Here is a 26,616-nt window from a genome sequence, read left to right as displayed (position 1 = left end):
ACTGTGTAATAGAACAAGTTCTTCCGCTTCCTCCTCTCCCAAGTATACGAACTCGTTTGGAATTCCGTTCCCCTTGGCGGGTCACCGGTCGATCCTCAAGGGTGTAACAGTTTACCGAAATGTCGTCCTGCTCTGCGCTGCATCACGCTGAAGCAATGCAGGCATCGAGACCTAACACAAGAGAGTGTATATATTTAGACGCTCGACGAACTACCAGGTATGGAAATAGCGGCAGGAGGGACAACTCATACACACAGATGGAAGTTTGTACTGCGTAACATACGAGACCAATATTTTCACTTTCATCTTCACCTAACGTCTTATCTAACTGCGTGTTAAGATTGGCGCAGCCAGGGCGAAAGCTGAGCTCCACGCGTCAGAAGATGACAAGATGAATGATACGCAAGGAACAGAAACTATTTGGACAAAGACAGCCCTCATTAACTACAAAGGAAGGAGACTGCAGGAGAGAAGTGATCTGGTAAGAAAACATAAATGTGATGCCAATTCGTTCGTATAATACGTGAAACTTGCCTCAGTTCCCTCAACAGACGTACGAAGAGCTCCTTGTCGTATTCAGCCCCACGAACTACTGTCGTCTGCTTGCAGCTATAACTATTAACAAAGGTGATGATAATTTAAACATCTATTTATAATATTTGTGCGCTGGTTAAGTCAGTGATGGAAAACATAGTTTGACACGTAAGGCGTCGTGGCTATTCGGATGTAAAAGGCCATGAAAACTGCTAAGACAATTATTACAGTACCGTGTGTACAGTTTGGTTGCCAAGACGTAATTGTACTTTTTTTGGTGATTTCACGTATGAAACTTGTGTCCACCACGTATAAGGAAAATCGAATCGACAGTGATGTGCCAAAAACTTATGACCAGTGCCCACTGCCTGTGGGGTTTCGGGCACGTAACCCTGTAAGGAAAGTAGGGAGCACAACAGATCCGATTGGGAAATCATAATTTTCTCCTCTGAACGCAAAAATATTTTGTTGTTGCTCACGTAGTTACGGAGGAATGATCATCGTAATAAAATAAGTGTTCATTTCTCACAGACGCTGTGGAACGGTAGATAAATAGTCTGAAGGGTGTCCAAAGCAGGCACTCTGTCAGGCACTTGTGTGTGCAGGGTAGCCATGGAGATGTAGATGTTCAAAAGTCCACGCCTCACCAAAGAACTTGAGGTCTTAGGCCTGCTTGCTCTATAAAACACGATAGATCACCATCTCTACAGGTGTAGGCACAAGTGTTCCGGAGCACGCTAGGGTGATGATCGTATCGTCAACTAGGTGAACGGCTGCTTGAAACTTAAATTGCGTAACAGATGCAGACCGGTGGAGGCAGTATTGTGCTATAGGGGCCACTCAACTGGGCTCCCATTCGTCTTGTGGTAGTAATCAAAGGCACCACGTGAATATTAGTGACGACCATCTACATTTCTTCATACTCGATGTCTTATCCGATTGTGAAGGAATCTTGCAACAGGTTAACTGTCCATGTCACAAGGCCAGAATCTTGCTACGTGGTTTGAAGAGCAAATCACATTGACGTATCTCCTGATCTGGGCCATATGGAACAAGTCCGAAAGCCTATCGGACGCCTGCTACGCGTCCACAAAGCACAAGGCAGTAATTTAAGACAAATGCATGAACTTTGAATATACGTCTGGTGACACACATCTCTGAAAATCTGTCAAGAACTTGAAGGATCCATCCCACGCACAATAGCTACAGTACTGCGTTCCAAAGTTGGAAAATTTGTGGTAAGTCCCTATGGGACCAAACTGCTTCAGGTCATCGGTCCCTAGACTTACACACTACTTTATCTAACTTAAACTAACTTACACTCAGGACAATACACTCACCCATGCCCGAGAAATAACTCGAATCTTCGACGGGGGAGCCGCGTGAACCGTGGCAAGGCGCTCGAGACCGCGCAGCTACCCCGCTCGACCTCCAAAGCTGGACCAACACTCCACTAAGCAGGTGGTCGTAACATTTTAGATCATCAACCTAAGCGCACGTAGACTTCAGTGTCGTCATGCTGTTCCATTGACCAAAGTTTCGACCATTTCATGGAGGTATCTTCTGTCCGTGCAACTAAATGAAAGGCAGTTTGTTTATTGCCATACGCGTTTCGCTTATTTTGTTTGAAAAAAGCACCTTCAATGGCCTGCAACAACTGTTTCTTTCTATACATACAATAAATGTATTATCTGGTAGTTACAATATGTTACTATGTTACATTTTGCCATTTTTTCTCTTGTTTTTCAGATTACAGTCACCTTTCGTGGCACAAATTTCGTGAGGGGAAATCATTGTTCGGTGTTAAGATTTCCAGAACCGTGAGGCCCATGAGTATGGTTCTGCAGTTCAACAATCCCCATTTTTCAGCTGGCTGATTTCCGACGTCTTTTCACCCATATTTGTTACAACACATCATTTACATCACTCGCACTTTGCATTTTGTAGTCAACATATGTTTGTTTACGGGGTGTAGTGTAGCCAGCTGTCGCTGTGTGTTTATCTTTCGTTGTGTTTATCGTTCGTCTTTTGTTTGTGTTATGTGTGTATGTGGTTTGATATTGTTAATCAGTGTGTGCGTGTAGCTGTATGTGTGTGTGTCTGTGTGTATTTTGTTGTGTGCAAATGTGTCGTCCTTTGTGAGAACGTGTTTTTCTTATTTTTTTTTTACTTTCTTTTATTTTATTTTAAGTGGATACGTGTGTGTGTGTGTAAGAGAGAGAGAGAGAGAGAGAGAGAGAGAGAGAGAGAAGGGGGATAGAGAAAGATTGATTAATTATTTATTCTGGTTATGTTTCAGATCTCTGTTTGTTATTTTTTTCATATCTAACATGATCAGAGACTTATTGCTTATATGAATTTGGTCATTAGGTACCTTCTTTTTCTTTGCAAGGGCTCTTTGTATGTGAAAGTTCTTTTGTTAAGTCAGGAGCTTTTTGTTGTGATTATTCACTCTAATAACTGTCATGTCTTGTTAAATGTTGAATGGTTCCTGTCCATATTTTATCAGGTGTCCGGCGAAGGTAGAATGGCTATTTTCATACTTCCAGATTCTTATATCTTTTTTATATATAGTTTTGAAGTTCCTACTTGTCATCCCCAGATATACTGATTCATATTCTTGGCACTCTCAACTTGTATAGACCTGCTCCTTGTTATTTATGTGGTTTGTCTGTTGTTTAAATGTGACTAGAGTGTGTTTCTTGTTCTGTAAGAAATGTGTAATCCCTGTTTCTTGAATACACTTACCACCCTGTGGGTTGCTTTGTGTTTGTATGTTAGGAGTACCATTTTTTCTGTTCATTGTGTCGTCAGTGCTACGCTTTGTGTTTGCGTGTGTACTGTAGTGTCTGTGGTTTTTTTTCTGTTTGTGCTCTCTGCTTGTTTCGGCCACTGTCGCAAGTGGTCTTCCGTGCACTGTGTTTACTACTGGGCTTGAGCCACTTCACATCTCACAGTTCGTTACTTCATGCCGATGCTGTTGTCAATAATGTTATACAAATCGATTATTGTTTGGTTGACAGGAATCGGGAAGTGTGGAGGGGACATTCATTATTGATAGTACTTTTGATTAATATGTCTGTTGGCTAATATTGAGAAGCCAATGCAGTGCCGCAATATTGCACCAGGCCGGTATGTATAGTGCTGTGCGGGATGGGGCAACCTCGTGATCGCTGTCGGCGGGCTACTGGCGGCAGCCAAGAACGCGGCAGTCCGTGAATCACGTTGGCGGGCCGATGCGCAGTTCTAATAGGCTCTCGTACCTCATTCCTCGAGGTAAGTGGCTGTCTACTGCGCGAACTGCTCCGAACTGTATAGTCTTGTTGCACTCACCGTGTAGTTCTTCCATCTCTTACCTGCTGTCTTCTCCAAGCCGTTAGTGTTTCCTGTGTTACTTTACATGTGTTTTAATGAAACGCTCCGCCTAACCGATGTTTACTATTCTGCATTCGCAAATGATTTCATCGTCTCAACTCATGTTCTGGAGCAACTGTTGCTGGTTGCAGCGCAGATCCGGAGAGTGTTGAGATCTCCCGAGATACGTTGAACAGCTTTGCTCGCTCTTACGAGCACGGGGCGTCACCTGGTGTTCGAAGATTTATTGAAACGGTACAGAGTCAGTTATTTGATGGTACTTCTACATATATCCGAAGTAATAGCGCAGGTGATAAATTTCATTGCACAACCTATGACAATTCGCACGTCTTACAACTTTCTTTCGTGCATGATGGGAATATTAAGAGTGGACGAGCAAGAACGAAGTGCTCTGATCAAAAAGGATGTAAGATGGGGATTTGGTCTTTTGCCCGTACTGTTCAACCTGTACATCGAAGAAGCAATGTTGGAAATAAAAGAAAGATTTAGGAGTGTAATTAAAATTCAGGGTAAAAGGATATCAATGACACGATTCGCTGATGACATTGCTATCCTGAGGGAAAGCGAAGAAGAATAACATTATCTGCTGACTGGAATGAGCAGTCTATCTAATGAGTGCAGAATACGAATCGATAGTAAATCGGAGAAAGACGAAAGTAAAGAGAAGTAGCAGAAATGAGATCAGTGACAAACTTAACATCAGGACTGATGGTCACGGAGTAGATGAAGTTGATAAGCTCTACTGCCTAGGCAGCAAAATAACCAATGAGGACGTCCAAAGCTCTAGCAAAAAGGGCCTCCCTACCCTAGAGAATTCCACTAGTATCAAACACAGTCCTTAATTTGAGGAAAACATTTCTGAGAGTGTACGTTTGTAGCACAGCATTGTATAGTAGTGAAACACGGAGTAGGGGAAAACACGAACAGAAGGAAATCTAAGCATTTGAGATGTGGTGCTACAGACGACTGTAGAAAATGACGTGGACTGATAAGATAAGGAATGAGGAGGTTCTGCGCAGAATCGGAGAGGAAAGGAATATGTAGAAAACACTGACAAGGAGAAGGGACAGGATGATAGGACATCTGTTAAGACATGACGGAGTGACTTCCATGGTACAAGAAGGAGGTGTAGAAGGCAAAACAAAAAAAAAAAAAAAAAAACAAAAAAAACGAGTGTGTGCTGAAAAATAATGCCTCCGAATTTTTTATGTTAAAAATCTTAAAGTTTTTTAAACTAAACGAAACTAATGTTATCAACATTGGCCACCTTTATTCGTCATGTCTACATATTTATACGTCTGTTGACGGCGCCACAACCTCATTTCGTTTTGCACCGCTTCATCGGTACCAAAGAGGAATCCTCGAAAGTGTTCTTCAACTTCTGAAAACAGATGAAAACCGGATGGAGCCAAGTCGGGATTGGGTGGAGGGTGACGGATGGCAGTGGGTGGTGTCGCCCGAAGAAGAAGAGTCCGGGGCCAAGTTGGTACCTCCGGATGGAACCACAATTAAGCACATTCGCTGCCAGACTCAAAAACGAATGAAAGAAGTCGTCATGTAGACGCCATGAAGAGATCCATACGCCACGGCTGCAGAGTACTAACTTACATCAAAGTGGACTGTCGCTGCGACCAGTGTGCAATCATCGTCGAAGACGACAGCATTGTCTCGTTACAGCCAGTAGCTGTATTTGACAGAACCATGTAGAGAAATTTATAGTCCGTTCTAATTTGAAAGAAGAGGCTACGACCTTGTTTTGCATCAAGTGATACGTTAGTGATCAGCGACCGTAATAAACATACATTACCTTCCTCTGGCCATGGATTGTTGTAAAGGTAAGTATTTCATCTTGCCCAAGGTATAATAAAGCAGTGGTTCCCAACATTTCTTAGACCATTAGCCCTGAGTACCATCAGACATTAGCTAGGACTGCCAACCGCCCTCTCCCCCCCCCCCCTGCCATCTGTTGCCCCTCCCTCTCCCTACATTATCACTAACTATAGCACCTATCTAAACTGCAGAGTGAAAGACTTCTCTTATTTATGAAATGATGAAAGATGAATGATATTTAGTTTGTGTGTGTGTGTGTGTGTTGTGTGTGTGTGTGTGTGTGTGTGTGTGTGTGAGTGAGTGTGCGCGCGCGCATGTGTGTGTGTGTGTGTGTGTGTGTGTGTGTGTGTTAGAAAGAATGACGAAGGACTTAGTGGTGCATCGCAAGTGCTACCCACTACTCCCTCTCAGATAAGAAAGCTAACTATCCACAGTGATAGTAGACACTTGATATGAAACGTAATTCCCCTGCATTGCTGTATATGCTTGTCCTACACATTGCCTCCCAACTCAAAATCAATCAAGTTAAACCGTGTGCACTGTACTTGTTTGCTGCACTCCCTGTGGCCGCGCGGTTTGAGGCGTCCTGTCACGGACTACGCGGCCCCTCCCGCCGGAGGTTCGAGTCCTCCCTCGGGAATGGGTGTGTGTGCTGTTCTTAGCATAAGTTAGTTTAAGTAGTTTCTAAGTCTAGGGACCGATGGCCTAAGCAGTTTGGTCCCTTAGGAATTCACACACGTTTGAATATTTTTTGAGCTGCACTCCTTCCTTCTGTACTAGCAGAAATTGAAAGACTTGCTTTGTGTATTACTATAGCTTCTAATAGGAACAGTAATAATAATAATAATAATAATAACACTATCCGTCCACGGTAGCTAAGTGGTCAGCAAGATAATCATCATCATTTCATATCCATCGACGGGCAAGTCGCCGAAGTGGCGTCAATTTGGAAGACTTGCACACGGCGAACGGTCTACCCGACGGGACATTTATAATAATATTGTGCACAGGGAGGACTCGAACCTCCGGCGGGAAAGGCCGCGCAGTCCGTGACAGGACGCCTCAAAACCGCGCGGCCACAGGGAGTGCAGCAAACAAGTACAGTGCACACATTTTAACTTGATTGATTTTAAGTGGGGTTGCAGTGTGTAGGTCAAGAAAATACAGCAATTCAGGGGAATTATGTTTCTTATCAAGTGTCTCAATGGAGAGAGGTCTTCCGAAGTAAGAGTGATTTCAGGACCGTTTCTATTCACAATATATATAAATGACCTTGTGGATAACATCGGAAGTTTACTGAGGCTTTTTGTGGATGATGCTTTAGTACATTGAGAGGGTGTAACAATGGAAAATCATACTGAAATGCAGGAGGATATGCAACGAATTGACGCGTGGTGTAGGGAATGCCAATTAAATCTCAATTTACTCAAGTGTAATGTGCTGCGATTACATAGAAAGAAAGACCCTTTACCATTTAGCTACAATATAGCATATCAGCAACTGGAAGCAGTTAATTCCATAAATTATCTAGGAGTAGGCATTACGGGTGATTTAAAATGGAATAACTATATAAAATTAATCGTCGGTAAAGCAGATGCCAGAATGAGATTCATTGGAAGAATTATAAGGAAATGCAGTCCGAAAACGAAGATTACAGTACACTTGTTCGCCCACTGCTTGAATACTGCTCACAGGTGTTGGATCCATACCAGATAGGGTCGATAGAAGACATAGAGAAGATCCAACGGAGAGCAGCGCGCTTCGTTACAGGATCATTTAGTAATCGTGAAAGCGTTACGGAGATGATAGATAAACTCCAGTGAAAGACTCTGCAAGAGAGATGCTCAGTATCTCGGTAGGGGTTTTTGTTGAAGTTTCGAGAACATACCTTTACCGAGGAGTCAAGCACTATATTGCTCCATCCTACGTATATCTCGCGAAGAGACCATGAGGACAAAATCAAAATCAGAGAGATTAGAGCCCACACAGAGGCATACCGACAATCTTCTTTCCACGAACAATACGAGACTGGACTAGAAGGGAGAACCGATAGAAGTACTGAAGGTATCCTCCGCCACACACCGTCAGGTGGTTTACGGAATATGGATGTAGATGTAGACAGTAGCCCTCATGTGGTTACTGCTGTGGCGTGCTGTCAATTAATTCGTTTATCTGTTTCGAAGCGAGTAATACAGCAATTTCTGAACTACTATGGGTACTATCTACAACTTGGAGAAGAGATTTTCTTTAGATATTAGCATTTCTTGCGTGTAAGTCTCATTTTTATCATCAGTGACATACAGGAAACAGCGCAACATACGTGTGTAGTGGATGGACTATGTGACGAACCTGTAATATCCAACGCATTAATGCTACTAATTGAGAAAAAGTATATATTCACAATATAACCAATATTAGAATCTCAAAAAATTGTGATATTAATAATGATCTATTGAAAATAATTCCGTTTCTTGACTGAAACAGAATCTAATCGTTAGTTTTTACCACTCAGAAAATTTCATTTTACCCCTCAGGGAGTAATTACCCACAGGTTGGAAACCATGTAATGAAGTGATCTAACATTAAGTGTGTGTTGTTTTATCAACTCGGCCTCCTCAAGATATGAATATAAGAACCTACCACTATGCTGACGAGTGTTACTTCGTCCTGCACAACACAGTGAACCCACGGTGTTGGATTGTAGCTGTTGTCGCAGTGCTCGTGCGTCCTCTGGCACTGTCATGGTGAAGGAGATTGTGCTGCATGTGTGGACGAAATTTTCTAATTCGAAAAACGATTGTACGCTGTTTCTCGCCAACCAATACAGTTACGTTACACACCGCAATGTGACATGCTACAATTCGGAGCCGTTTAGCGAAAAAGAGCTGCAAATACGTAGATATAAAGAAGAAAGATGTAGGATGTTAATAACGCGTTTTTTTTTTCATTTAAAAACCATTAAGAGTTTTCATTTAACAATTAGGAAACATAAGTTTTCAGCATGCCGTCGTATATTTGTCGCACCGATCTGATTGAGTCATGTGTTTGAATAGTAAACTGTATATAAGAATTAACTGTGAAAATACCACGTTGTGCGTTATTCGCTGAACGTTTACGTATCACTGCGATCTTCAGAAACGAATTATGTGATTATCACAACAGGAAGAGCTTGAAAGTGAGTCCTATTTACGTATGAGAATAATGTGTGAACAACGCGCTTTGTAAAAGAATTATTTTCGGAATGCGTGCGGTATTACCAGGACTGTTCAAATTGGTGATATGTGGAAACACTTTAGTATTCCTACGAACAACAGCGACACGGAGGAAGGAACAGTCCCTGCTTTATTTCAGTCAGGTCACGGTCTGAGCCGTGCCGGCTCCAGTCAGATCTTTGGCTCGTTTATTTGTCTGATTTACTGGCATTTCGGTATATGGTGTGACTGTAGTGTAGTGTCTCTGGACTTATCGTTGCCATGGCGACGTGAAAAACAAGCCATGTTCCTCTGCCGGGGCATCAGTAACAACCGAATCCTAGACTACGAGCCGGCCGCTGTGGTCGAGCGGTTCTAGGCGCTTCAGTTCGGAACCGCGCTCCTACTACGGTCGCAGGCTCGAATCCTGTCCCGGGCATGGATGTGTGTGATGTCCTTAGGTTAGTTAGGTTTAAGTAGTTCTAAGTCTAGGGGACTGACTACCTCAGGTGTTGAGTCCCACAGTGCTTAGAGCCATTTGAACCTAGACTACGACGCTACCTTGCGGCCGTGAGCTCTAGCCCTTGACTAGTTTTGAGAGGACGTAGGTCGGAAAAGGTTATCGATTTTAGAGAGTAAGCTTCGTTGCATATCTTTGGTGTCCCATATATTCCGGATATCGTCGGGAATTGCAGGATAAACCTCCTGGCCGTGTCGAAGTCAATCCTTTATTTGTTTACCACACCCTGCGCTCGGAGCAAGATGTAACAGATGAATGACATTGTGAAGCAGCATGCCAGCATATTGGCGAGTCTTACGGAAGATGTACCATGTACACTGCAGTATGAAGCGACTGAAAGCACGCACCCCACTGTGTTGTTAGATAGCGGCCAAAGGTCACCCGGTTATAGGACCTTCGTCTCGGCATCACGTTATCATCATTCGTTATCACTGGATTAAATAAAATTTACTGTCGTAAATGAAGTCATGTTCGCTCCTCTTTGTTCTTGTCATACAATCAAATTTCGAATGCCCGAAAGTTCCCTACAACTGACAGTACGGTGAAAGTGATAAATCTGTAAACAGGGTGTTCCCGTTCAAATGGCTCTGAACACTATGGGACTTAACATCTGAGATCATCAGCCCCCTACAACTTAGAACTACTTAAACCTAACCAACCTAAGGACAGCGCACATGTCCATGCCCGAGGCAGGATTCGAACCTACGACCTAGCAGTAGCGCGGTTCCGGACTGGAGCGCCTAGAACCGCTCGGCCACAATAGCCGGCGGTGTTTCCGTAAGAGCGTGCAAAATGTAATAGGAAATAGAGAATACTCGACTGAACGACTTGAGGGAGGTAACCTGGGGTCAGCAAAGCCATCTTAAGGAGATATGGCAGTGAACTTGTCTACCGCTTTGTCTAGCATTACTGTTTTCCAGCTTATTTACAACTAACATGCATACAAATCTACACGTACTGTGCTGTTTATTTACACATACAGGTTACTAGAAAGTCATGATGCACATTTTGTCTATTTACTTGTCCATAAACTGGCTGTGTTGTATCGTACTTAACAGTTTCCCATGACAGAACGTGCCATAAATAAACGACCGACTCATTCATTACTCACTGCTAATCAGAGACGTACAGTACAATACGATTGAGAAGTACCGGTACACTTTCGTAGAACTCACTGGTATGCGCCTTGTGTATAAGGAAGTCCATTGCAATGCCCTCGCAGTTGAAAAGCTGTACAGCGAAAGATTTCCTATCATGCATCATCCGTCACGACGAGTGTCTCTTCTCTCGATCGATGAGTGAGGGAGACTGGTTCATTTGAATGAAGAAACGAAGGAGCTGGCAACATATTTAACGCCACCCGCACAACTGATTTTGAAGAGGAGGTGCTGCAATGTGTTGCAGCGCACCTCACTACAACTCCTCGTCTTATTGCAAGTAAAATGGGCGCTGCACATACTAGCGTGTGGGGAGTACACGACGAACAATAATTACGCCCATATCACCCACAACGAGTCCATGCTTGTGACTGACTTAGCACCAAGGGTGACATTGTGTCAGTAGTTGCTCCAACAATGGATTGATCGACCAGATTTCCTCCACTTAGCGCTGTTTACTGACGGGGGCTCATTTGATCGTGATGGTATTTCGAGCAGCAGGAGTAGCCATGTGAGGGATGAGGGAAACCCTCACGCTGTAATAGAGTCACATCATCAAGTACGTTTTGCTGTGAATTTCTGGGTCGGCATTGTAGACGACAGTCTCATTGGGCCATATCTTCTACCTGACCGTCTGAATAGCCACATGTACTTGAGGTTCGGGGAAATAGTTGTAGCTGAGTTTTTGGAGAAAGTACCCTTGGCTGTTCGTGAGAGGAAGTGGACACACAACGGTGCACACCCTATCTCCAATGTGGATGTCCGCAACCATCTCAGTGCTGTATTTCCTGGTCTCTGGATTGGAATGGGAGCTCCTATTCCATGGCCAGCAAGGTCACTTGGCCTGAATCCCCTTGATTATTTCCTAAGGGGATATCTAAAGTCACTTGTAAATCAGATTCCAGTGGATACAGAGATTCAATTAGATTCCAGAATTGTAGCTGCCTGTGATGTGATTCGAAACACGCCAGAAATATTTAACTGCAACTAATGTAAATAAAAAAGAACACAGTAATGTGATTTTATTCCTATTATCTCCGTAAACTGGCTTCTCCGACCCCAGGTTCCCCACCTCAAATTGTTTACTGGAGCATCCTATATGTCCTGTTAAATTTTTACACGCTCTTACAGAATCAACCTGTATAATACATGAAGTGTCACTGGTCCCTAGTCCAGTAGTAAACAGCCCACCCTATTTAACGCCACTTGCAACTGTAGCAGAAATGCTGGTCAGTATAGAAACATGACGCCATAGTCAGTTTCTTTGCAAACCATTGTTGATCCAAAGAAAATGCGTGTCTCATGCATTATATCAGAGTTGAGGTATGCTTGAAATTATGACACTGTTACATGTAAGATTTAAAAGGAACAAAGTAATGGGATCATCATGCATCTTCCCGTGCTTAATATCTTTAGGGGGCCCAAAGTTTATTATTTTAAACTTGTATATCTATTAGTTACCTGAGGTATACGTGATAAAACCCGGTCTTTGTTATGCATCTGATAATATCCACACTCAGACATGAAATGAAAAGAATTAAATTATTGTGATACTTCTGTAATGTCATTTAATGAATAACTTTTACTTTTTTCTTCATTTATTGTTGGAATACACGTTAAGTAGGATTTTTCGTTTATGCTGGTGCGAGTGCGCCATTTATTCAAAAAATGGCTCTAAGAACTTTGGGACTTAACATCTGAGGACATCAGCTCCCTAGACTTAGGACTCCTTAAATCTAACTAACCTAAGGAGATCACATACATCCATGCCCGAGGCAGGATTCGAATCTGCGACCGTAGCAGCAGTACGGTTCCGGACTGAAGCACCTAGAACCGCTCGGCCACAGTGGCCGGCTGCGCCATTTACTGCACGCTGTTTTTCCCAATTTATAACAAAAGTCATAAAATGAGATTTTTCGCTGTTTGCTTTGTGTTCTAGTTCCTGAAGCGATCTTAAGGGCGCCACAAAATTTTACGAGCAAAATCTTTCCACTTATACAGCGAAGTGTCAGTTCCTGGATGACTGAAAGTGATTCCTGCAACTTCCTCAGGTGCAAGTGTACTCACGGCCTTTGATAGCTTTTTCTTTTACACTCTGTGAGCGGGAGAATAGCTGAGACTCCCAACATTTACACTGAATGTAGGTACTCAAAAGTTACACCTGTTTTCCTACGAACCGTTCCACAATATGCATTGGCTTTCACCATTAGCCAAGTACTTTATTAGAATAACTTAACAGACACACAAGCAGATTGCCCTTATAATTTGCTATCATTATTACGTTCCATTTCGGACAAGCAGTATATAGAGGCAAAATAACAAAATGCGTACTTACCGCAAAGCAATCCGGGTGTTGCATGCATGACGCATCCCGATGGAAATCCTCAGAAAACTGAAACAGAAATAACAATCATGTAAGCTCTGTAATCTTTGTTTATGAAACTATATTACAATATGTTTCTTCAGTGCCCCTGTTACGACAGAATATACCTGGTAAATGAGGATCATATCTGCAAGATGCAAGATAAACTAATATATCCCACGCATATTTCTTTACCGGTGTTTTACTTTTCTGGCAGGATCTACATTTTTTATTTGTTAATTTGATATCCGCCAGTTGTTTTATACTGTTAACGAATGGCGTCTCTAAATGACACGAAAAACTGGACTTTCTTTCCTTTTATATTTGGGGAGTGGACACAATTTCTCTGTGTGACTTGACACAGCGCGCCACGTCTTGCTTTCCTGTGCCAGCCTCATTGTCTCAGAGCTGCAGTTGGACGCAACGTCCTCAATGATTTGTTGAATATATTCTAATCGTTGTCTTCCCCTACAGTCCTTGCCCTCTTCGACTCCGCTTCTAACATGAAAGTTATTCCCTCGGATTTTAACATCCTGTCACCGTGTCCCTTCTCCTAGGCAATATTTTCCATTTATTCCATTTTATCCGATTCTGTCGAAAACCTCCACATTTCTTATCAGGTCACTTAAATTTCTGCACCCTTGTTAGGATTACGGAGATGAAATGACCGTATTTGCAACAAATATTCTGAAAGCGGTCAATGTAGAAACTCTTTCCAGAAGTTCCGCGGAATGACGTTGACTCCATCACTGCATCGTGATCTTGAATACCAAAATATATAGGAAAGATCAAGAACATATTTTTTGTGTTCATCTTAGATTTCGTAACTTCGTACTATATGTTGTCTGTCTCAACTTCACTATTTTTTTTTCTACGTGCGCAGCCTCTGAAGAAAGCTGTGGAATGATAAGCATGTCTTTTATTCTGCTCCTCTTGACGATCAAATGGTTATGGCAAAGCGTTGCGTTCTTTCACAAACAGGATTGGAACTGGTTTCTGCCCGGTGGAGACCCACTACACTAGCACGCATTTGTGACCTCGGCTAAGGAAGTGAATCACTTCCTGAGTGGCTGTAATCACGAGATCCCCTAGAAGAAGCTCGATATGACATTACACATACTCTTTACTTTCGTCTTCACTATTGCCGGATTGGAGTGACCATTATCGAACCTCCTCCAACAACGTTCTTGTTTGAATCATTATACATATAAGAGTGTAGTTGCCTCGGTAACCTATATTTGGAGACCACGAAGTTATGCAATATATACATGGAGCAAGCTATTAAGTGATCAAGGATACTTTTGGAAAGGGAATTTAAATTCAGAAGGAAGAAATAAAAACATTTATGTTCACCGATGGCATTTCAGTTCCGTCCGGGACGGTGAACCACTTGAAAAAGTATTTTATTTCCCTGGATACTGAAAAGACTTTATATAAGATGATCATTAACAAAAGTAAAACAATGGTACCCGAAGGTAGTCTAATTAAATCAGGCGATGCTGAAGGAAGATTAGTAGATGGCATATTAAATGCAGTAGATGACTTTTATTATTTTGGCGACAACATAATTGAAGATAGTTGAAACAGAGTGGATATAAAATGTAGATTATCAATAATAAGGAAAGCGTTTCTGAAAAACATAAATTTCCTGAAGTTGAACATAAATTTAAACGTTAGGAACTCTTTTCTGAAAGTGTTTGAGGTGGTATTTGAAGTGTAGATTTTTACGGAAGTGACGGAAGAGAACAGAAGATACTGTAGGAGAATGCTAGAGAATAGGTGGATAGATCGGACAGCTACTGAGCAGGTACTGGATTAAACTGGAAAGAAAACAAATTTAGAAAGAGATCTATTGACAGGACACATCCGCACGTTGTACTCCGCTTTCCCACGCTAAACTCTTGTCAGCCACTGCTACCTGCTGTGACGTCAGTGAATAGTCACGACAGCAAACCATCACGGTCGCTTACATAGTTCTCCAAGTATTAAGGGTTCATGTGCGGATAGTGCTCTAATTACCACCTTTCTATTCAATGTTGAAATGCCAGTGAACGAAATAAGAGCAGGCGTAATTATGACGTTGCAATTGCAATAACATTCCCTATAAAACTCTTCATATCATGTACCATTGTTTCGAGAACATTTGGGAGCAGAAGTCAGAAGGCTATAATGGGTTGGCGCTGGCGTGTTTGTTGCTGTTAGAAGTGGTTTATCTTGTCGCGAAATTGAAGTAGGTAGTTCCTGTGAATTAGTATGGGCAGACTCATTGTTAGCAACCGTAATAAAATAATAACTGGATTCTTTTACCGACCTGCCAATTCAGATGATACAGTTGCTGAAAGATTCAAAGAAAACTTGAATTTAATTTAAAACACATGCCCGGCTCATACGATTATAGTTGGTGGTGACTAAAATTTACCCTCGATATGTTGACGAAAATACATGTGTAATTCCGGAGGTACGTATAAAACTTCATCCGAAATTGTGCTAAACGCTATCTCTGAAAATTATTTCGAGCAGTTAGTTCATGAACCCACAAGAGCAGTAAAAGGTTGTGAAAACACACTTGACCTCTTAACAACAAATAATCCTGAGTTAATGACGAGCATCAAAACGGATACAAGGATTAGTGAATACAAGGTTGTCGTAGCGAAATTGAATACTGTAACCCCCAAATCCTCCAAAAATAAACGAAAAATATACCTATACGAAAAGCAGATAAAAATTCACTTGATGCCTTTCTGAGAGACAATCTCCACTACTTCCAAATGAATGATATAAGAGTAGAACAGATGAGGCTTGAATTCAGAGAAGTAGTATCGGTAGCAATTGAGTGATTTATACAAAATAAATTAACAAATGACGGAGCTGACCCTCCTTGGTACATAAAACGGGTCAGAGCACTGTTGCAGAAACAACGAAACAAACATGCCAAATTTAAACAGACGCGAAATCCCTGAGATTGGCGATCTTTTACAGAAGCTCGAAATTTAACTCGAATTTCAATGCGAGATGCTTGTAACAGTTTCCACAACGAAATTTTGTCTCAAAACCTGGCAGAAAATCCAAAGAGTTTGTGGTCGTATGTGAAGTATGTTAGCGGCAAGAAACAATCAATGCCCTCTCTGCGCGACAGCAATGGAGATACAATCGGAGACATTGCTGCCAAAGCAGAGTTACTAAACACAGCCTTCCGAAATGCCTTCACAAAAGAAGACGAAGTAAATATTCCAGAATTCGAATCAAAAACAACTGCCGATATGAGTAATGTAGAAGTAAATATCCTCGGAGTAGTGAAACAACTTAAATCACTTAATAAAAGCAAGTCTTCTGGTCCAGACTGAATACCAATTAGGTTCCTTTCAGAGTATACTGATGCATTAGCTCCATACTTGACAATCATATACAACCGTTTGCTCGACGAAAGATCCATACCCAATGACTGGAAAGTTGCACAGATCACACCGATATTCAAGATAGGTAGTAGGAGTAATCCACTTAATTACAGACCCATATCATTAACATCGGTATGCGGCAGGATTCTGGAACATATATTGTGTGCGAATATTATGAATTACCTCCAAGAAAACGGTCTATTGACACACAGTCAACAAGGGTTTAGAAAACATCGTTCTTGTGAAACACAACTAACTCTTCATTCGCATGAAGTATTGAGTGCTATTGACAAGGGATTTCAGATCGACTCCGTATTTCTGGATTTCCAGAAGGCTTTTGACACTGTACCACACAAGTGGCTTATAGTCAAATTGCGTGCTTATGGAATATCGTCTGAGTTACGTGACTGGATTTGTGATTTCCTGTCAGAGAGGTCACATTTCGTAGTAATGACGGAAAGTCATCGAGTGGAACAGAAGTCATATCTGGCGTTCCCTAAGGTAGTGTTATAGGCCGTTTGCTGTTTCTTTCCTCAGTAAGCGATTTAGGAGACAATCTGAGCAGCAATCTTAGGTTGTTTCGAGATGACGCTGTCTTTTATCGAGCAATAAAGTCATCAGAACATCAAAACAAACAGCAAAACGATTTAGGAAAGATACCGGAATGGTGCAAAAATGGGCAGTTGACAATAAATAACGAAAAGTGTGTGGTCATCTTCATGAGTGCTAAAAGGAATCCGTTAAATTTCGGTTACACGATAAATCAGTCAAATATAAGGGCCGTAAATTCAACTAAATATCTAGGAATTACAATTACGTTCAACTTAAATTGGAAGGAACACATAGAAAATGTTATGGGGAAGGCTAACCAAAGATTGCGTTTTATTGGAGGACACTTAGAAAATGTAACAGATCTACTAAGGAGCCTGCCTACACTACGCTTGTCCGTTCTCTTTCAGAATAATGTTGAGCGGTGTGGGATCCTTACCAGATACGACTGACGGAGTACATTGAAAAAGTTCTAAGAAGGGCAGCACGTTTTGTATTATCACGAAATATAGGAGACAGTGTCACTCGGGCTGGGCATCATTAACAGAAAGGCGTTTTTCTCACGAAATTCCAATCACCAACTTTCTCCTCCGAATGCGAAAATATTTTGTTGACACCGACTTACATAGGGAGGAATGATCACAGCGATAAAATAAGGAAAATCAGAGCTCGTACGGAAAGATACAGGTTTCGTTCTTTCCGCTCGCTATACGAGATGAGATTAATAGAGAATTGTGAAAGTGGTTCTATGAACCCTCTGCCAGGCACATAAATTTTATTGGCAGAGTATCAGTGTAGATGTGTAGATGTAGAAATAGATTTTAGCAATGTAGGAGATAAGGTGACAAATTAATTTCTTACTTCCATTACAGTGGCATCAGTAAAAATGCTTTCCTAAATTTTGTCATTACGTGTCTTTGCCCTGTGGACACTAAATATATCGTTTTTACTAATGTTATCGGCACTATATTACTGAGAATACATATGTACATCCTTACGATATACTTCTACTTGTGATTCGTCACGTGAAGAGAGCATCACCAGGATATGGGATCTGTGCAAAAAAAGCATGTTTTAGCAACTTTGTATTCATCAAACACGACTAACATCCAACAGCCACAAACCCAACCTCAGTCATTAATGACAACCTTTAAATGACAATACTCGTCTTGACTGTCAGCGCAATGTTTTATTTATATATCATCTCATGGCGTGTTTCGGGATAACCCAACCGTAAGATGTGTTAAAATCAATATGAAGATATTTTTCCAGAGAATATTTTTATTCCGTCTTTATAACTGCAAGAAAATGCGAGTTTTTCTCACCAGACGTGTTGCGCTTTAATGAAGTGAAGCATCATCAGTGGTCTGCAGTTAAAGATATTTACGATTTGATTTGTTTTATAGATCGAAAAACAGTTCGTTAACAAATTGTAGATTTTTGCTTACGGCAATTCTGCTTGGCTATTTGTCTTCATTAGCTAATACTTGATAGCACGTCTTAGAATCTAACAATTTGTTAACGAACTGCGTTTTGAGCTAGAAAACAAATCAAATTCTTAATATCTTTGATTACAGACCACTGACGAAGCATGACGCGTGTGGTGAGAAAATGCGCATTTTCTTGTAGTTGTAATGACGAAACAAAAATATGCTCAGGAATTGTAAAGCAGCGACGGACAATATGGCGACACAAAAGAAGAATTTAATGATATTTTGTATTTATTTGATCTAATGTTGAGGCTTATCTCATGACATATGTCATGAGATGGTAAATTAAATTTAAAAGAATAGGTGTACAAGTGTGTTGTTACTTAATGTCAGAGATGCTCATAGATCCTTTGAGAGACTGTTTGTCTAAAATGATACCATGACAACATATGAACTGTTCATTTTGAAACAGTGTTATTTATCTGCAGCCTTCAACGTGGTGTTGCTTTAAACTTTCTTGAAGCAGTCATGGCACAATTTTTCTAATGCCCATTTTATGTTAACGTTCACAAGGCGTTGTAAATATCTAGCATGGTCTGTCTACAATCTTTCAAAATCAGATCCCTCACTTTTCGCCTGTTTTTTAAACGCGTATACCAGTCGTAATTCTATGCCTGGCCTAAGTGAAAAGCAGAGCTTTTGCATTCCTCCAGCGGTTTCCCCAACTTTAAAACAAAACTTAATTCAAATACATTGCTCTTTCAAGGTAACCATCGCAAAACCGGCGATAGAAATAACCCCTCCGACCTCTGTCCCACCCAACAACTAATCAAATAACTGAGATCGTAACCACTAGCTGCACTGCTTCTGAAAGCTATATGGGGAGACACCGACCGGTGTTTTAGTCTAGTTCAAATTTAGGAAACTTTTGGATACTACCTCGTAGTTGAGAGCGATTTACACTGATGGAAAAGTCATGTAATACCTCCTAATATCGTGTCGGCCATGGTTTTGCCTGGGCCGGCCGAAGTGGCCGTGCGGTTCTAGGCGCTGCAGTCTGGAACCGCGAGACCGCTACGGTCGCAGGTTCGAATCCTGCCTCGGGCGTGGATGTGTGTGATGTCCTTAGGTTAGTTAGGTTTAAGTAGTTCTAAGTTCTAGGGGACTAATGACCTCAGAAGTTGAGTCCCATAGTGCTCAGAGCCATTTGAACCATTTTTTGTTTTGCCTGGGTAGTGCATCATCTCGACGTGGCATGGACTCGACAAGTCTTCGGAAGTCACCTGCACAAATACTGAGCCATGCTCTCTCCATAGATGTCGATAACTGTGAAACTGTTGCCGGTCAGGATTCCGTGCACGAACTGATCTCTCAATTATGTCCCATAAATGCTCGATGGGAGATCGCTCGAATTGTCCAGAATGTTGTTCAAACCAGTCGTGAAAAGCTGTGGCCTGGTGACATGGCGCATTGTTCTCCATAAATATGTTGTCTGGCAACATGAAGTCCATGAATGGCTGCAAATGATCTCCGAGCAGCTGGACATAACCATATCCAGTCAATCATCGATTCAAATGGACCAGTAGACCCACGCCAATCCATGTAAACACAACCAGTACTATTATGGAGGTGGCAGCACACTCAAACCCTACCATCAGCTCTAATCAATTGAAAACGGGACTCATTTGACCATGTCACGGTTTGGGGCCGAACCGATGTGATCACGGGCCAAGGAGAGGCACTGCATACGATGTCGCGCTGTAGCAGACACTCGCCTCTGTAGTCTGCTTGCTGTATCCCGTTAACGCCTAATTTCGCCGCACCGTCAAATGGTTCAAATGGCTCTGAGCACTATGGGACTTAACATCTGAGGTCATCAGTCCCATAGAACTTAGAACTACTTAAACCTAACTAACCTAAGGACATCACACACATCAGTGCCCGAGGCAGGATTCGAAACTGCGACCGTAGCGGTCGCGCAGTTCCAGACTGAAGCACCTAGAACCGCTCGGCCACAAAGGCAGGCGCTGCACGGTCGTAACGGATATATTCTTATTACGTCCCATGTTGATTTCTGCGGTTATTTCATGCAGTGTTGCTTGTTTATTATCAGCAACAGCTCTACATAACTGCCGATGCTCTCGGTCGTTATATGGCTACCCTCGGCCACTGCGTTGTCCGTGGTAATAGGAAAGGCCTGAAATTGGGAGTTCTAGACACCCTCCTGACACTATGGACTTCGAAACATTGAATTTCCTAACGATTTCTGAGACTGAATATTCCATGGGTCTAGTTCCAACTACTGCTCCGCCTTCGAAGTGTTTTAATTCCCGTCACGGTGCCGTAATCACGTCGAAAACATGAATCACTTAAGTATAAGTGACAGCTAAGCTAATGCACTGTTCTTTTACAACTTATGTATGCGATACTTCTATATATGTGGATATCGCTAGCGCATGACTTTTGTGACCTTGTAACCTCCCCACAGATAAATTCTATAATAACCTCACAACAGTAAAAAATATAAGTATATAATTCACATTCAGCGTAACCTTCCAACAGATACACTCCAAAACCTCCCAACAGTAACATTTCGTAACCTACCAATAATACAATGTGATTAACTTTTCAATAAAATTGTCGCTCACTTATAACCTTTCAATAATGACTGTGAATTAAAACTGGTGAATTTTGGACGTCAGCAGCGCTGCGTCATGCCCCTGAAAGATCATTCTGAATAAATTGAAAATTCTTACCTCAATAAGGTCGCCGGATAACGCGTATACATTTGCTCCTACACGAAATTTTTCTGGCACAGCCCTGTGCAATGCTGGCCGATGGATTTGTCATGTATAAAAAGAAACAACTGATTTTTCTTTACAATAATCGGTGTGACCATGGATTGGACAAATTAATAAGTTCTTTAAATTGAGATGAATGATTATCCAAAGTTAATTTTTGATACGAAAGATTATTATTAAGAGATTTTTTAAAACATTTACATGGGGCTTGGCATAACAATAGTACATATGCGCGAGGCTGCTTTTACCTTATATTATGTCGCTCAGGCTCCGTCATCGCTCCCCACGACCGGCCCAGCCAACTCGATACACACGAGTGCTCGCTACTACTTACTACTACTGCTACACAGTTCGTACTGCATACAACACTGCTCTCTGGTCTGAGATTCTCTTTCAGCTTACATATCGCAGGCAGCGCGTGAGCAATACATCGAAATTACATCTGCTCGAGTGCGCTAGCAACAAATTCCTTAATCATGGACCTCTTACAACCTCATTGTATTTACGATTCGATCTGCTCATGTAAAAATCCGTGTCATCTGCAAACCAATGAGAGTTGTTGTTTCTGGTTGTCCCGGGACGTCGTCAGTGTACGAAGAGGATTTTATTGCTGGACTCCGTGTGCCAAGCGTAGCACCTCGCACAGAGTCACGGTCCAACCTACGTAAGAGCTGAAGAAAGAGTATACAGACACGCTGCCAGGTCGCACCGCAACGCCGCGCTGTACAGGGATACACATCTGAGGAAGACGCGTCGCCGCCGCTCCACATTTCTATGCGGGACGCAGTGTGGGAGCCGCGGCAGCCCAGCTTATCTGCGATGTCTGTCGCCGCGTCGCGGTACAGAGACGTCTCAGCTCGGCACAGCCAGCAGATCCCCGACAGAGATGCCGCCCTGCGGTTCACGGCGCTTACTCATAGCACCAGTTCCACGAATGAGAGAGTGCTTGTTGCGAGCTACATTTAACTACCCATCATAGATGTTATTTTCGTGAATCCAAAGATATTTGAAAACGGCAGCCAGGTGGTGTCGACTTCTTGGCACGACGTTTCGGTTGACAAGCAAGAACTATCTTCAGGTACTATTTAAAAAACAGTCATAGATTGCACAAAGTTTTTTATTAACTAAAGAACGGCGCGTTTTGCCCGGATAGAGCATCGTCTGGTTATGTTAAAAAATCAAAAATTCTCTGTCAAAAAGCATCCGTCAAAGCAGAATATGTAGTATTTTTTTAACATAGCCTGATGATGCCCTATCCGTGCGAAACGCGTCGTTCGTGAGTTAATAATGAACATTTTGGATGTTTTTTAAATAGTAGCAACAGTAAGGTTGCTGTACAACCACGCCGAGATGAAATTGCATGATTTTTCCATATCTAGATATTATTGTTTATTGAACTGTTAATTAGACCGCCCAGCTAAGAATGCTATCTATACGTTCACTCAAGAAATTTTACAAGCATTAAAAACGAAATAGCATCGGTTGACTTTTTCTGTTACCTACCTATGGTACTATACTGTGTGAATTACAGTATTCTCCTACATAAACAGAGGTCACATGGAGGTGATGCTATTGCCAACAAATGGGTAATGTCATACTTTCGCAAAAGAACACAGAAATGTGTACTCAATAATTCCACCAAGGTATCCATGGAAAAGTCTTCTGATTGGTGAGGAATGACTTTTGGGGTTCCACAAGGGTCAAACTTAGGACCAGTATTGTTTCTCATAGACGTAAACGATGTTACGTCTCAAATACAAAAAGCAAAATCAGTTCTTTCTGCGGATGACACTAGTATTGTAGTCAGTCCAAACGTACATACAACATTAGAAAAAATTCTAAATAATGTTCTTAAAAATATTATTGAATGGTTTTCTGCAAACCACCTCACCCTCATTTAAAAAAAAAAAAAATCACATAGTCAGTTCTGCACGCCTAGCGGCAGTGCACAAATGATAAATGAAACACTTGGTTAGGAAATAATAACTAGGGTTGGAACTTCAAAAAATTTAGGTGTTCATATCGATGAGAATCTAAACTGTAGAAAACATATTCTGGAAATCCTAACACCTTATTTCAGCCACATTACTGTTTCGAATCACAGTAAATCTAGGGGAGAGACAAATTAGTAAGTTAACTTATTTTACGTATTTAATATGGTATAATGTTTTGGGGGAACTCAACTTTAAGAAAGTGTTCATTGCTCAGAAATGTGCTGTGAGAATAATATGTGGTCATCGCCTACAATATCCTTGTAGACATCCGTTTAATAAGTTAACAATTTTAACTGCTTCTACACAATAAATTGATTCCACAACGAAATTTGTTGTAAAGAATCCACTGCAGTTCAAAAGCAACATTGCTACACATAATTATAGAATCAGAAAAAATTGTATTAATTTCTCCACATTAAGATTATCTTTAGCATCAAAAAGCGTACACAATACTATCACCAAAAGTTTTGATCACTTACTCAATAACATAAAATGTCGGACAAATAGCAGCGTTAAATTTGGAAACAAAAGGAAAAGTTTCTACTTGTCACCTACTACTATTCCGTACAAGATTTTCTGCACAATGCCACCACGAAAAATTTGAAAACCAACTGTAAAAATTTCTAATTGACAGCTTCTTCTATTCTTTAGAGCGTAAAAAGTGCTGGACAGGAAAACTGATTTACATATGTATTTAAATAATAAAATACACGCGCAAACACACTTGTAAATGATCATAACGTGTAGGTCTTCACGGCAGGCATCTTCATTAGTTAAAACTACCGCGGTGAGAGGTGTAAAACTTCTTCTCCCTGACGTTTCGTGGCCAACTGTCGCCAAAATCTTAGTGGCAGAATTGTACCTGGAATATCACGTTGAGATACAATCCCCAGATGAGACTAACTTACTTGTGATGCGAAAGGCAAATGTGATGATTATGTTCCATTCGCTTGTCCTGTACTGTGTGTGTGGCGTGATTAATGCAAGTTTTGTCTATTTTGTCGCATTATTTGTTAGACTACTTTTTTCGTTAATCCTTCAGCGAATTGAGAAGAGCAACGGTCTTCCATGAACCCTAGACTTATTGACACAATGTTTGAGGGTGAGTCGATAAATAAGCCGGAAAGGAGGTTGGCAGCATCAGCAGCGTTCGTACCAGCCTTGAATTTATTTTGGGTTTAGACATAAACCCTCAATCAGTTTATTCACTTATCGCAACTTTTGACAAAGCCTTGAAAGTCAGCGTATAATAACTCTTATGATAGCTGTCGCGCCTAACGAGTGTTCTCTCGGGCTATGGCGTCATCGTCTTTAAATTGCTCCCCTCTCAGTTTTTAAGGGGCAAGCAGATGAAAATCAATTGGCGCTTGAAAGGGATCCACGATCCCTTGCTCACTGTTATTTACTGTGTATTCACACAGGTCAAGTGTAGCTCCAACGATCAATGATGTTGTCCAGTTAGCAGTTACTGAAATGGCATAATGTATGGAGTGTAAAAGGACGGATTATGGCTATATCACGCACGCAGCGGGTACGGCCTCAGCAGAGAGACATAACTGCACTGATTAGTGAGAACAACGTATTTTTTTAAAGTGTATCAGAGTATAAGTGGAAAATACCAGTGTTCGCGTAAACTGCTCCTACCATTATTGAATTATAAGTGCGGTACAGATCACAGTATTGACAACGTGTGTGTATCTTCAGAAAAGCGGGTGACATTACTTTGCCCTCTGTTAAAATTAACCGTGGGTAATCCGCAAAACGAGGGCAGTAATTACCTCGTATTGTTTCTAAAAAGGAATACTGTACGTTGATGTTGTATTCAACAGGTTCCTTTCCAGTGATCTCGCAGCTTGCATGAGGCCCAAGAATGCATATTTTAATTGTATTACTATAAGTAAATAAGTAAAAAATGCAGAAAAAAGACTTGTACCTAAATAAAATAGGTTGGAATACACTGATTTACATAGCGCAACCTTAACAATGGTTTTGATTACCATAAAACCCGTATTTTTTTATCCTACATTATTACGCAACCAAAGTTTCTTTGTTAAATCTCTCTTGATAAAAATATATTTTCCTTAGCATTAGGCTCGGTCACAAAACTCAGACTTTGGGCTGCAGTATTATTGTATATGTTCTGGCAATTAGTTAACCGGCAAATTACATTTTTATTAAGCCTCACTGATTTTGTCAGTAAATAGGACTAGGCATCTAATCTGTTTTCGAAGACGAGTCTGTTCGTTATTCATATACTTGATTATGAATAAAATTAGCTTTCATTACAGCTCTTAAATAACAACCGGTCTCTTCAAGCGCTACAGCAGCTTCACGTGCAAGAATGCTCGCTATTCAACGCTATCCATCGCCAGCCACATGGAAGTGGTCGGTTATATTAATTTTTGAATGTAAACATCATTATTACTACCTCCGAAATCCCACTCCGTAAAGAAAGACAGCAAGAGGAAAGGAACTAAGTAACAGAAAAGGAAAAAAAGGAAATCTTAGATAAACTGTTAACTGGGACTGTTCAGTGGATGTTCGAAGCGTTATCAATTAACTGTTTGCATAATCCCTGCATCTGTTTCGTTATGTGAATACGGGCATTGTCAGTCAGAACGACTACTCCGCTGTCATAAGTGCAGGTTGCTTGCATACCGATGGAAACATTTTCGTTTTTTGTTGTGTGTCATGGGAAGGGGGGTCGGGAGAGGGGGTACGATGATGCTTCCGTTCTATACAGTGCTGCTTTGACTGAAGCAGGCAGTCATTAAGCCGTCTCTCGTCCGCAGTAATTATCCCAATATGAAACCATTCCCTTCCTTACAGCAACGCCTGACTTTTTGCAGATGTAGATCCATCCTAGTCCAGTTGTGCTCTAAAACCAATTCGCGTGGCGCCCAACGTACACAAACGTAATGAAAATTCAATCATTCACGTATGCTGCTCTGCGAGATCAATCCACGATCCACGACATGTCTCGTGAGGGTTTGCGTGCTTCAGTTTCGTCCATTGTTCAATTCCTATAGCCAATTGAATACAGCAGACCCTGAAATAAATTTGTCACTATTTAAATACGCTTTCCACATTAATGTCTAGTCCGTTGGCCAACTAATAAAACCGTTTTCGTATGTTGTAGTTCTGTACAGTGCTGTAGTACGCCTGTCGCTTTGCACTAATTGCGATTTATTGGTCTTTGACGGCGGAATTCTGTGTACTAACTACCACCCAGTCTGTGCTGCAATCTTTCAAAAACACATGCGTGCGAAATTTGATATGGTATGCTTAGTGATTCACCGTCGAACGAATAATCAGAGCACTCAGATAGAATTTTAATGGTGCAAAAGGGCGAAGGCGGGAAGGAATATTTGTCGTAAACCAAAATTCTGTACCGGACTGGGTTTTGCCGCGGTCCTTGCCTTTAGGAGGCAGCGCTCTACTAATTACGTTGTCCAAGCACGTCTCACGGAGCGACTCA

The 26,616-nt window shown here is 41.5% G+C and overlaps 1 protein-coding gene across 1 annotated transcript in view; it reads right to left on the bottom strand.

Moving 5' to 3' along the window:
• The window catches only part of LOC126095578 (uncharacterized), a 277,083-nt gene that overhangs the window by 168,714 nt on the left and 81,753 nt on the right, over nucleotides 1-26,616 (bottom strand). The window contains exon 2 of the mRNA XM_049910354.1: nucleotides 12,943-12,999. Within this exon, the coding sequence (XP_049766311.1) occupies nucleotides 12,943-12,999 (57 nt within the window). The remainder of the gene's footprint in view (nucleotides 1-12,942; nucleotides 13,000-26,616) is intronic.

Source organism: Schistocerca cancellata, chromosome 8, assembly GCF_023864275.1.
Source record: "Schistocerca cancellata isolate TAMUIC-IGC-003103 chromosome 8, iqSchCanc2.1, whole genome shotgun sequence".
In the NCBI taxonomy this organism is placed as follows: Eukaryota; Metazoa; Arthropoda; class Insecta; order Orthoptera; family Acrididae; genus Schistocerca; species Schistocerca cancellata.
Note: the sequence above shows the minus strand (reverse complement) of the source record. Positions and strands in the feature narration are given on the sequence as shown.